This window comes from Rhinolophus sinicus, linkage group LG11, assembly GCF_036562045.2.
Source record: "Rhinolophus sinicus isolate RSC01 linkage group LG11, ASM3656204v1, whole genome shotgun sequence".
NCBI classification, from domain to species: Eukaryota; Metazoa; Chordata; class Mammalia; order Chiroptera; family Rhinolophidae; genus Rhinolophus; species Rhinolophus sinicus.
In genome coordinates this window covers 22,478,280-22,490,829 of record NC_133760.1, presented here as the reverse complement: position 1 = coordinate 22,490,829, position 12,550 = coordinate 22,478,280, and the positions used below count along the sequence as shown (strand labels likewise).

Sequence of the window (12,550 nt, the reverse complement as noted above, 5' to 3'; positions counted from 1 at the left end):
TGCGTGGTTTCCAACCTCTACTGTGTCCCAGCTAAATGACTTAATCCTTCTGTATCTCAGTTTCCCCCTCAAATAGTAAAATGACTTACCTCCCAGGGTGTATTGGAGGATTTCATTAAGTTAATATGTATGAGGCTGGCTGGCACTTGATGAACACTCAATTTGTACTAGGTATGATCATTTTCAGAGGCTACTATTGGGTAACTGAAGGAACCCTTAGTTTTTTCATGAAGGCCCCAGCCTCGTCTTTGGGTTTCTGGAGTACACAAGGGTTATCCTATCTTGGCAGGGAGTGCCTCGCCAGCCATATACTTTCCCGAGGTCCTCTGACCCCTGTACAAACTCACAGCCTTACAACACTAGGGCCAGCACTGCCTGATCTCTAACATTGTAAATCAGAAATGATATCTGGGTTAGAGCCACAATGATGTCTGATAATAGCCATGTATAACATGCTGGGCCTTGTGCAAAACATCCTCCGTCTTGTTGACTTCCAAGGTCAGCCTAGGAAGGAGATAATTTTATACCCCCACTTACCAGATGCAATGGAGGTTCCACACAATTATATGTAATAGTTCCCAAGGCTCAGACATGGAAGAGGCGGAATCAGGCAGTCTGAGTCGTAACCAAGGTGTTTAGCTGTCAGTAGAGTCAAACTACCCATCTACCAATATTGTGCATGTAAAGACCTGGAAATCAGGAGGGATGACATAGTTTTGTTAAGAAAAAGAAAAAAGAAAAAGACTTATGTAATAGTTACTTGGGACAGGCACTGTGAAGCATGTCACAAATATTAACTGATGTAGGTACCACCATTAGGCCCATTTTATAGATGATGAAGTTGAGGCACAGAGCGGTTAAATAACCTAATCTGGGTTGCACAGGTAGGCATGGTGGGGCCAGGCCTTTATGCTACCCTTCCTCATGAATAAGTACAAGCAAATGTCCTCCTGTGAACTTTGGCTTTATTCATTCACTGTCAAATAAAAAACAAATCCAGATTTAGTAAGGAGAGATTTTATTCTCTCCTAAATTCTTTGGCCACCAGTCACTCCTGGACCATCCCCCGACCCCATCAGTGTTTCCCCTTCCATGTATGGTTCCACCCCAAATTCTCCCTCATCTTCCCCTTTTTTTTAATACAGAGAAATTGGTCTGTTGTGGCTTCTCTGCGCATTTTTCACTTTGCAAATCAAGAAACTTCCTCAAGACCCGCTCTTTCCAGAGTGTACCACCATGCAGTGTTTCCTTATTAAATAATTTCTCCTGCCTTCTTGGCTTGAGCCCACTTTGTCTTGCCTTGACCCCTTGCAGGTGGCGATTCCGGGATTGGCCATGCTTTGTCCAAGTATCTGGACCAGCTGGGCTTCACAGTGTTTGCCGGAGTTCTGAATGAAAAGGGATCAGGAGCAGAGGAATTGCGAAGAACTTGCTCCACACGTCTCTCCGTGCTGCAGATGGACATCACTGACCCCCAGCAGATAAAAGATGCGTACAGCACAGTGGTGCAAAAGGTGCAGAACAGAGGTACGGCCGTCAGCCATCGCACCCTCTATTGCCTCCACCTCCTTGCCCAGGCCCGTCATGGGGTCGAGCCTCTACTTACCATTGCGCTGTAATCTGTTCTGGCAGCTGACTGCACCTCAACACCTGTACTGAGCACCTGCCATGTGTTGTGGCCTCTCATAGACATGAAGACGTTAGGAATAAGTCAGGCATGATCCATCCTCACAGAACTTACAGAATTCTTTTTTTTTTTTTATTAAATTTATTGGGGTGACAATTGTTAGTAAAATTACATAGATTTCAGGTGTACAATTCTGTATTACATCATCTATAAATCCCATTGTGTGTTCATCACCCAGAGTCAGTTCTCCTTCCATCACCATATATTCGATCCCCCTTACCCTCATCTCCCACCCCCCACCCTCCGCCCCCCTTACCCTCTGGCAACCACTAAACTATTGTCTGTGTCTATGAGTTTTACAGAATTCTTTATCCCTGTAATGATCGCCCCCACCACTCCCTCCTCATTTCTTTCCTGCCACCAATATTAACATGCATTAGACTTAAAAAAAAAAAAAAGAAAAAAAGCTTAGTAATCACTGTCCTCCCTCAGCCCCTGCCCTTTCGCTTCCCTTCTTTCATGGCCAAGCTCTTTGGAACCCTGCTGCCCTCCGTTTTCACTTCTTCACCTTCAATTCCATTTTGGCTCTCACCATGCCTCTCTAACGGGTCTGGCCAAGCTAATCAGTATTAGCCCACACACCCAGCTCTTAACTTCTTTGCAGTGTTTTAAAATGTGGCAATCAACTGTCCTGCCTTGGCTTTGGGGTGGCCAGCCCCCTGTTGCCCTCCTTGTTCTCCGATCATTCTGTCTGCTTCTCCTGTGTGAACCTCTTCTACCACCCTCCACCCTCGCCCATAGATGTGAATGTTACTGAGGCTCCAGCCCCAAACTTTCTACTTCTTGTTTCTATACTATTCTCTCCCTATACCAAGAATTCTCACCTGGGGAGTGTTTGAAAACACCTATGCTTGGGCCTAGGATGGGCTACCTAAGTTCGGAGGCCCAGTATAAAATGAAAACTATGTGGGGCTCCTTATTTAAAGAAATGATTAAGACTTTAAGATAGTGCCAGCAGAGAATTGACCCAAGCGTGAGGTCCTTCAGGAGCACTGGACCCCGTGTGACTGCACAGGTCACACACCCGTGATTCCCATCCATCCTGGGCACCCCACCCGCAACCAATTATATCAGTATGTACATACACTAACTCAGCTAATCCTTCAAGAATAAGGCCCGTACGGTTGCCTGCCTTTTGCTGGGCATGTCAGCTGTAAATAAATCCTCTTTAGGGGGGTCCAGGTATCAGTATATTTTAAAGCCCCCCCAGGCGATGCTACTGCTCTGCTAGAGTTGAGAAACACTGAGATTTAAGCAACAGTGATTTAAGTAACTTCCAAATCTGTATTATCCACCTAGCCCTCTTCTCAACATCCAGAACTATATGGATATATGGTTATCAACATTCCATCTTGATTTGTTAAAAACCAACCTCATTTTACTTTCCTCTGCAGCCAGTTTGCAAATCAGTTTACCCTCCTGCACCCCATGGGCTCAGATGCTGGCACTGCCACCTGATCCGTCATTCAAGCAGGCAACCTGGGGGTCACTTAGACCTGCAGCTGCCCTTGATCCGTGCGTCCTTTTGGTTCTGAGTCCTGTCAATTCTACGTCCTAGATCTTTATCATCCCAGCCCCTTCCTATCATCTCCAGGCAGCTATGGCTTAGAGCAGGACCCCCTCTTCCATCTGGGTTCCCATAATGGCCTCCTTGCATCTGGGCTTTACCTTCCCCATTACTTTCCAAATGGAGCGTGATCTTTATAACGCGCACATCTTCCAATGTGGTCCATCTCCGAACAACCCTTTGACATAGAGCCTCCACATCTTGGGTTCCCCCCATGAGCCAGGCCTGTGGTATCTGTTTTGCTTTGTCTCATTAAATGGTTCAGTGATTCTCTTATCCACTATCACATCAAATCTAAGCAAGGATTTGAAGGCCTTTCAGGAGAATGGCCTCTGCCAAACCCTTAATCTTCAATACTTGATGATCCACTCAGTACATTCTGAATGGTTTCCAGAATAGAATGTTCTAGTTCATATCTTTGCATATGCAGCCTCCTCTTGCCAAAATTTCCTTCTTGTCTCTCTCCCTTTCTCCAAGACTCTTGCTTCATCCAGCTGCAGACTCTATTCCCACAGGAGACCTGGCTCAAACATAACATCTCTTGCATGACCTTCCTGGTAATCCATGAATCATTCACTTGGTCTTCAGGCCACTCACTCGTACCCGTGTTGCTGCATGATTATAAATATCTGTTCATCCCCCACTCCTTCCCACTAGGTTCCTTGACAACTAAAACCACGTTTCCATCAAGATTCTTTCAGATGCAAGTGGCCCAACCCAATTCCAAATTGCTAAAGCATGGAGGGAATGTATTTGCTCATGTAACCGAAAAGTCCAGGTGGCTTTGGGCGTGTCTGGATCCAGCTTAGCATTCTGTGGCAGGAGTTGCCAAACCATGACCTTGCCTGTTTTTTTAAATGCTTTATTTTTAAATAATTGTAGATTGACAGGAACGTGGAAAGAACGGTACGGGGAGATCCTGTGTACCTTTCGCCCCGTCTCCCTCACTATTAACAGCTTGCATAACTATAGTACAATAGCAAAACCAGGAACTTGGCATTGATATAGTCCATAGAGTTTATTCAGATTTTACCGTCTATGCATGCAAGTGTGTGTGTGTGTGTAGCTCTGCAATTTTATAACATGTAGCTTTGTGCAAAAATCAAGACAATCAAAACACAGAACTGTTTCATCACCATCAGCCTCTCTCATGCTACCTTTTTAGAACCATATTCTCATGCCTAACCGCTGGCAATCACTAATCTGTTGTCTAGCTCTTTAACTTTGTCATTTAAAGACTATGATATAGCTCTGCCACCTGTTTTTGTACAGCCTGTGAGCTGAGGATATTTTTTACATTTTTAAATGGTTAAAAGAAATCAGAAGAAGAAGGATTTCTTTTGACACATGTAAATTATATGGAACTCAAATGTCAACGTCCATGCGTCAGGTTTTATTGTAGCACAGCCAAGCCCATTCACTGACAGTCTGGCTGCTCTCACACAAGAATAGCAGAGTTGAGAGATAGTATGACCTGCCATGCTAAACTATTTACTATCTGGCCTTTTATAGAAAATGTTTGCCGACTGCTGTTCTAGGGGCATTCTCAAGCTGCCGTCTGCGCGTTGACAGGTTAAAGGTGTGCATCAGGCTGAGTGAATTAAAACCCTCATTTGGAGATGCTAGTGGAGGCATCCTCTTCTCCCATCACCATCCTCATGTTAGCTGTCGAGCCTTACTATGTGCTAGGCACCCTCTCGCTGTATGTGCCCAATCATTACTGTGTGTAAATGTCAGACCACCAACTCAGGTGTGCAAGAAATCATAACTTTATTTTCCATAACGGAACTCAATTTCTATTTTGAGCCATCTTTCTGCCACGTGGCCAAGCCCATTTCTGTCATCTTGCGCTTTATCTCATTTCTCCGGGGAAGCATCTAAATTCCTGGGGATGGGACACTTCGTCTTGGACTGTCAGTGCTTCATGCTGGCGCCTGTGGAGATGCCCAGCGCTCCGCGTACTCCTCACATAGGTTGGCTGCTACCTACATGCTTGATGCCATCAGAAACGCACTGCTGGGCTGGTGCCTTCTCCTGCCATTTCGGTGCCTCAGCCAGCACCGAGGCTTATTCCTCTCCTGCACGTACCACAGCTTCTCACACCTCGAGGGCAGGTTGTATCAGATGCTGAGCTTCAACAGTTTCTGATCGCCAGTTTCTGATCCAGCGGGTCTGACGTAGGGCTCCAGAACTGGCCTGTCTAACAAGTTCCACACTTGAGAACCGCTGTTCTAAATCACGCTGAGGCATGGGGGACTCGGAGAATTTGCTTCCGGTCTGTCTAGCTCAACACACCCCAGGTCCTGTCACCTCTGTTTTTCCCAGATAAAGAAGACCCAGTTCTCTCACCTCTGTTCCAGATCCCTCACCCCGGAAACATCTGGAGTTTTAGTGTTGCCTCTTTCCTACTATTTATGGCAGGGGATCCCAAGCTTGCTTGGACACGGGAATCACCTGGGGGATTTTACAAACTACCAATGCCAAGTTCCTCTCTCTCCCCCACCCCAGAGTTCCTGATCTAATTGGTTGAGGTACAACTTGGGCACTGGGGTTCTAAAAAGCCCCCCAGGTGATCCTAATGTTCAGTCAAGGTTCAAACCACTATGTGGGGACAGTGGTTCTCCAAGTATGTCCCGAACAGCCTTCGGCATCACCCGGAAACTTGTTAGAAATGCAGATTCTCAGGCCCCGCCCCAGACATCACAAATCAGATTCTCTGGAGGGGGGCCCAGCAATCTGTGTTTGAACAAGCCCTCCTGGTGATTCTGATCAAGGGGATCAGGCTGGTTGGGGAAAAAATAGGAGTCTGGACTCAGCAATCTTCTTATCGTGTTTCCCTGAAAATAAGACCTAGCTGGACAATCAGCTCTAATGTGTCTTTTGGAGCAAAAATTAATATAAAACCTGGTCTTATTTTACTATAATATAAGACCAGGTATAATATAATATAATATAATATAATATAATATAATATAATATAATATAAGGACCAGGTTAATATAATATAATATAATATAATATAATATAATATAATACAATATAATATGATACTGGGTCTTATATAATGTATTATAATATAAGATCGAGTCTTATATTAATTTTTGCTCCAAAAGATGCATTAGAGCTGAGTGTCCGGCTAGGTTTTATTCTTAGGGAAACATGGTAGTTCTTGGCCCTTGTGCTCTAGTTTTCCTGTTTCCCTGGATTAGGAATTCTTCTAGTCTAAGGAAATGTAAGGCAGGCTCTTATGTCATCCTGCATTGTGTTAAAGATATTATATGGTCTTTACACATTCCTTAGAGAAAGAAACATAAGGTAGACTCTTACTACCCTTCCCCTTGATGTGTCATCTCTCTCCAGATGTAGCAAATCTCTAGCTGCCTGGATGTAGGAAAGGGCTTTGAAGCAAAAGAAAATACCTCCAAAAAAGCACTGCTTAATAGTTCACAAATGTCCTCCCCACACAACCCCTTAAGGTAGGTAGTTATAGGTATTCAAGACTGAGGTTAGAGATTTTAAGTGATCTGCCTAGGTCCTAAATCTCCAGAACGTGAAGTGTTAAAAAATCGTCCTGCTCTCCAGCCTTACCCAGACTTAAAAGCATTCTTTCCTGTTCTCAGGACTGTGGGCTGTGGTCAACAATGCTGGGATCCTTGGCTTACCCGCTGATGGGGAGCTCATTCCCATGACAGAATACAAACGATGCATGGCGGTGAACTTCTTCGGGGCCGTGGAAGTCACAAAGGCATTTTTGCCTCTTCTTAGGAAATCCAGGGGGAGGCTGGTGAATATCAGCAGCATGGTGGGTAAGTTGATCTTTTTCCTGGCGTGCAAGACACGGCTCGCTGCATTCTCTGTGGGCTGAACAGGAAAGCAGGACACGCTCAAACAGGGCTGGGTCAAGATTAGTCAAATTGTATGTTTACTGTTGTTCTTAACACAATCAAAGCTTTCTCTGCTTTTCAAATCTTTTCATGTGTGAACTCTTCTGACTCATCTATTCATTACTGAGGATTTAAGGGTGTTGCATATCTTTGCAATGTGACTGTCCACGCACACGCTTCCTCGTATAGAGAGGACAGGAAATCCTACAAATGGTTAATGTCAGCATTGCAGGTAATCTGTTTTCAACCTTCCCAAACTCAGCAGACTCTTTTTCTCCCTGTAAGATGAGTGGGCAAATGTTTCCACACTGTTGGCATTGTCAGAGACTGCTTTGTCTCAGTTGGCTGCTCTGAGTATTTTCCCATAAAATCATTCTCATTATTTTGCAATCTCAGGGCAACTGGGTCCGGGCATATTATTTGAAAATACACCTCTCTCCATTTCAATCAATAGTCAACAACTTCAGTCAAGGGTTTAACAGTCTTCCTTTCATAAACAATGCTTATGTATGTGACATCACATTCACGTGATAAAAGATGTCCGCTAGGAGTGCTTGGAAAGCTGGCGGGCAGAGTGAGCCTAGATATGGACCGCCAATGCTAGGTATTAAGGTCAGCCCACACAGTTTGTTTATTTGTTCGTTTTGTTTTGCCGGTGGCGTGGGGGAGGATGAAAAGCAGGGAGGGAGGGTAGATGCACCCTCACCCCAGTTGTATTAGTTTACACCTATGCTGCTATGACAAATAATCACAAATTTAGTGGCTAAACAATACAAATTTATCTTACAGATCAGAGGTCTCGCTGGGCTAGAATCAAGGTGTCTGCAGGGCTGCTTTCCTTCCAAAGTCTCTAAGGGAGAATTAGTTCCCCTGACTTTTTCAGCTACTGGAAGGCACCTGCATTCCTTGGCTCATGGCCCCTTCCTTCATTTTCCAATCTCTCCTTGACTCTGACCCTCCTGCCTTGCTCTTGTAAGGATTAGGTTAGGGTAGAAACATGTTTTTTTTAAATTCTTCTCTAGGAGATGTACAGAAGAGTGAACTGCATTTTTAATATACATCCTCCTCTCCCACACCTCCTATCCCTAAAAAAAGGAACAAGAAACAGAAAGAGTGAAAAAGACATCATGTAGTTATACAGGTAAAATAAGGTTTCAAAAAGGAGAGGAAGGCAGCCAAGCGGAGTGGAGATAAACTGCCCAGGTTTTGATCCTGTTTTTACCACTGACATATTTTTCCTTTTTCTTTTTTTTCAAATTTTTTTTTTTATTGGGGAATAGTGTGTTTCTCCAGGGCCCATCAGCTCCAAGTAGTTGTCCTTCAATCTAGCTGTGGAGGGCGCAGCTCAGCTCCAAGTCCAGTCACTGTTTTTTTCAATCTTAGTTGCAGGGGGCGCAACACACCATTCCACGCAGGAATTGAACCCGCAACCTTGTTTTGAGAGCTTGCGCTCTAACCAACCGAGCCACCAGCCGCCCTGCCACTGACAGTTGAGTGACCTACGACAAAGTCCTGGACCCCTGAGTTGTAGCTTCCTCATTATACCCTGGGGATCATAGTAATTGCTTCTTCTTAGGGCTGTGTGAGAGAGGAAATGGCACGTGTTTAATCATCAGTCACACTTGGCATAGCGTGAGTTAGAGACTCAAAAGCCATCTGCCATGACATTTGGGAAGGGGCTGGCTGTCTATATCTACCTGTAGCTTTTTATCCTGCCAAGTATTGTTATCGTCACCCCTGATTGTGACCCTAAGTTACCATCCATCCTGCTGTTCCCTGTCACACACTAACCCTTAACAGGTCACTGCTTTTAGATTTGACCCTACCTTCTTTGGTAGAATTTTATCTGTTGTAGTCATACTTATTCTCCCTCCCACAGAAATGAAATAGCTCTTTAACCCAAATCCTGGCAGGGTGGTTAGATAAATATTTAACCAAGGATCAGAGGAATTGAGAGGCAACTTTTTGATAGGTTGTACAAAGAGCGGGTGAAAAATCTTTATGTTGAGAGATCTAAAAACTTTTTCCTGGCCAGTTTCCTCTTAAGAAATTACAGAGTCGAACCTGTATACAGCTGCAAGCTCCGCTTGAATAGAATGGTTGAAAAAAAAACACACCTTACAGAACGGTTCAGGCCTCAGCAATTTTGAGCCAGTTGTGATTTGAATCCTCTTCTTCTATTAAGTAGCTGAGTAATCTGGGGCAGGTCACCTCACTTGCCTACGTGTCAATTTTATCATCTGTTAATGATAGGGTGACCCAGCACCTGAGCCTAAGGCAGTGTTTCACAGCCTCAGCATTATTGATGTTTGGGGGAAGGCTACTTTTTTTTCTGTGGGGCAGCTGTCTGATACATTGTGGGACGTTTAGCAGCATCTGTGTTCTTAACCCACTAGATGTAAGTAGCACCCACCCCCAGGGTTGACAAATCTTCAGACATTGCCATGTGTCCATTGTGTGTGTGTTGGGGGGTGAGTCACCCCAAATTGCCCCCAGTTGTGAACCTCTGGTATGGGCTGTAGATGTAAATATATTGTGTGGTGTGAGTGCTTAGCATAGTTACTGGTTAAAATGCATTACAATTACTTTACACCAAAGTAAGTGGCCTTGGAGATTGTAACAAGTCTATAAATTATAGGTATCCAGCCAAGTTCATGGTTCCACTTTGAGCTGGGTCTTAGTCTAGAGAAGTTTACGGTGGGGTCATTGCTGGACATTTCCTTGCTGAGCTGGCTGCCTTAAGGGAATCATCTGGCTAATCATTCGGCTGGTCCCTTAGTTGCTCCGTGATCTGAGAGGAAGCCAGATCTGAGTTACTTCCCTGAAACTCTCACGCAATAGCCAGGGCTAGTGTAGGCCAAGGGGAAGAGAGTATAACGAGACTGAGCAACTTTCTCTGGGCGAAGTTGTATTAGAAGCTTACATGCCTAAAGTTATATAATTCTTAATTCAATAAGGTCTGCAGGAAGGATGTGGGTATTTATTCCTTTTCTATATCAAGCACACTCCAGCCCAGCATCATCCAGCTGGTAAGCGCTGGAGCCAGGGTTGGTAACCCAGTCTATCAGTTTTACTCTAAGTTCTGCATTCCTCTCACTTTTGCAAACAATCAAGCAAGGACATACTAGGCAAACAGTGGCAAAGCCCCCCCAAAACCATAGACTCTAATTCTAGTGTTTAAATGAAGATTAGGAAATGTTAGCAATTTAAGGCTGTCTCTTACACTGGTGCTTCTCAAACACTAATGTGTGTAGTGGTCACCTGGGATATTTGTTAAAATGCAGATTTTGATTAAGTTTGGTCTGAGGGGGGAGGGGCTAAGATTCTGCATTTTTATAACTAGTTCCTAAGTGGATGCAACTCGTCCCTGGACAATTTTTTTCAAACTTCAGGTGTTTTAGCATCACCAAGAGGACTATTTAAAAACAACTGCAGGAAATCAAAACTACAATGAGATAACATTTCCTACCCACGAGGATGGCTATAATAAAAAAACCAGAAAACAGCACTCGAGGGCAAGAGTGTGCAGAAATTGGAACTTTTCTCAATTGCTAGTAAGAATGTTAAATGGGGCAGCCTCTGCGGAAAACATTTGGGGTTCCTCAATAAGTGAAACATAGAGTTACCACATGATCCAGCAATCCTACTCCTAAGTATATACTCAGGAGAACAGAAAACAAGTGTTTAAATATGGATGTTTATAGTATCTTTATTCAGATTAGGCAGAGGTGGAAACAACTCAAATGTCCATCAACTGGTGAATTTATGAACAAAATGTCATCTATCCATAGAATGGAATGGTATTCCATAAATAGGAGAGAAGCACTGATATATGCTACAGAATAGATGAACCTTGAAAAGATTATGGTAAGTGACAGAAGCCAAACACAAAAGGTCACATATTGGACAATCCTATTTATATAGAATGTCCCAAATAGGCAAACACATAGAGATAGAAAGCAGGAGTTGAGGGTAGAGGGAACAAGAAGTGACTGCTTAATGGGCATGGGATTTCCTTTTGGGGTATTGAAAACATAGAATTAGACAGTGGGGATGGTTACACAGCATTGTGAATGTACTCCGTGCCATTGAATTGTACACCTTAAAATTGTTAAATGGTGAATTTTATGTTATATGCATTTCACACAATAAGAAAAACATTCTGCGCCCACCCTCTCAATCTCACCTAGCTTCTAAGCTAAATGTGACTTAGGTGGGATAAAGAGCGTCTTTTCTCAGCCCTAACTGGCCCTCCTAGAATAAGTCCTTTCTCACACACTCTTTCAGAGACGCCCCATGGTTCCATGGAATGTTTTGCTCTTTGTTGTAATGAGCTGAACAGTGCCCCCTCCCCACCTCACCCCTTACCACGGGAAGATATGTCTACTGGGAACCTCAGAATGTCGGCTGGCTGAACAAGAAGGTTAGAGGCTGAGGCAAGTGCTCTTTATCCACCTACACCACATTTAGCTTACAAGCTGGCAGAGATCGAACCTTACCCTTGGTTTGGTCCCTAGACCAGATATGATGGAGCAGCCATGAAGGCAGAAGGAAAGAAGCCAGACAAATAGTGGTGACCAAGAATATGCACTCACCTGACAATAGAGGGTCCTTGTATACTTTAGTCACCACTGATATCTGTTCTTGTCATGTGGTAGGTGCTGTTTAAATACTGCGTGGATGAACAATTGAAAACATCAGACCTGATTTTTTTTCTCTCCCATTACTTCCATAGGAGGGGTCCCAATGGTAAAGCTGGCAGCCTATGGCTCATCCAAGGCGGCTCTGACGATGTTTTCGGCGGTCATGAGACAAGAGCTTTCTAAATGGGGAGTTAAAGTCTCCGTCATCCAGCCCGGAGGCTTCAGAACAAGTGGGTATCTGAGCCGAAGGGCCTTGCAATGTTCATCCAGGAAGAGATGCTAAAGGTCCTTTGTTCTGCTCAAACTGAACCCCTCAGAAGTCAACCAGCCAAGAGGGTTGGGATGGGTGGGGCTCTTTTAAGAACAGAGGGGCAAGTGCCAAGTTCTTCCATATATGGTTATGACCCTGCATCCTTCCACAAAGGAATTATGTCACGTATTTTGTCATGTTTTGATGTCATGTATTTTTCAAATACCACCTCCTCCCCTCTGAAGAATATGACCTACCTCTCTTCTACCTGCCCTCCCCCCCCAGGGAGATGGCCATCCTCTCCTCTCCTCTCCCTGAATTTCTGAATTCTGGGCAGATGGCCACCCCTATGGCTCAGTCCTTAGTTCTGGGCCATTAAACCTTTAATTGGTGATTCAAGTGAAGATGTAAAAAAAAGCCTGTCTAATAAAAGACCACAAACTGGGAGGGATTGCTAACATACTCAAAAATAAACCCTAGAGATTTGATTGTTAGCCAGGAGGAGCAGGACTGGGTGAA

At 44.2% G+C, this 12,550-nt stretch overlaps 1 protein-coding gene across 2 annotated transcripts in view; it reads left to right on the top strand.

The window, feature by feature from the left end:
* The window catches only part of HSD17B2 (hydroxysteroid 17-beta dehydrogenase 2), a 49,791-nt gene that overhangs the window by 33,383 nt on the left and 3,858 nt on the right, over positions 1 to 12,550 (top strand). For both annotated transcript variants that reach the window (XM_019743735.2, XM_074314521.1), the window contains exons 2-4: positions 1,315 to 1,527; positions 6,875 to 7,060; positions 11,874 to 12,011. In XM_019743735.2, coding sequence (XP_019599294.2) covers positions 1,315 to 1,527; positions 6,875 to 7,060; positions 11,874 to 12,011 — 537 coding nt within the window. The remainder of the gene's footprint in view (positions 1 to 1,314; positions 1,528 to 6,874; positions 7,061 to 11,873; positions 12,012 to 12,550) is intronic.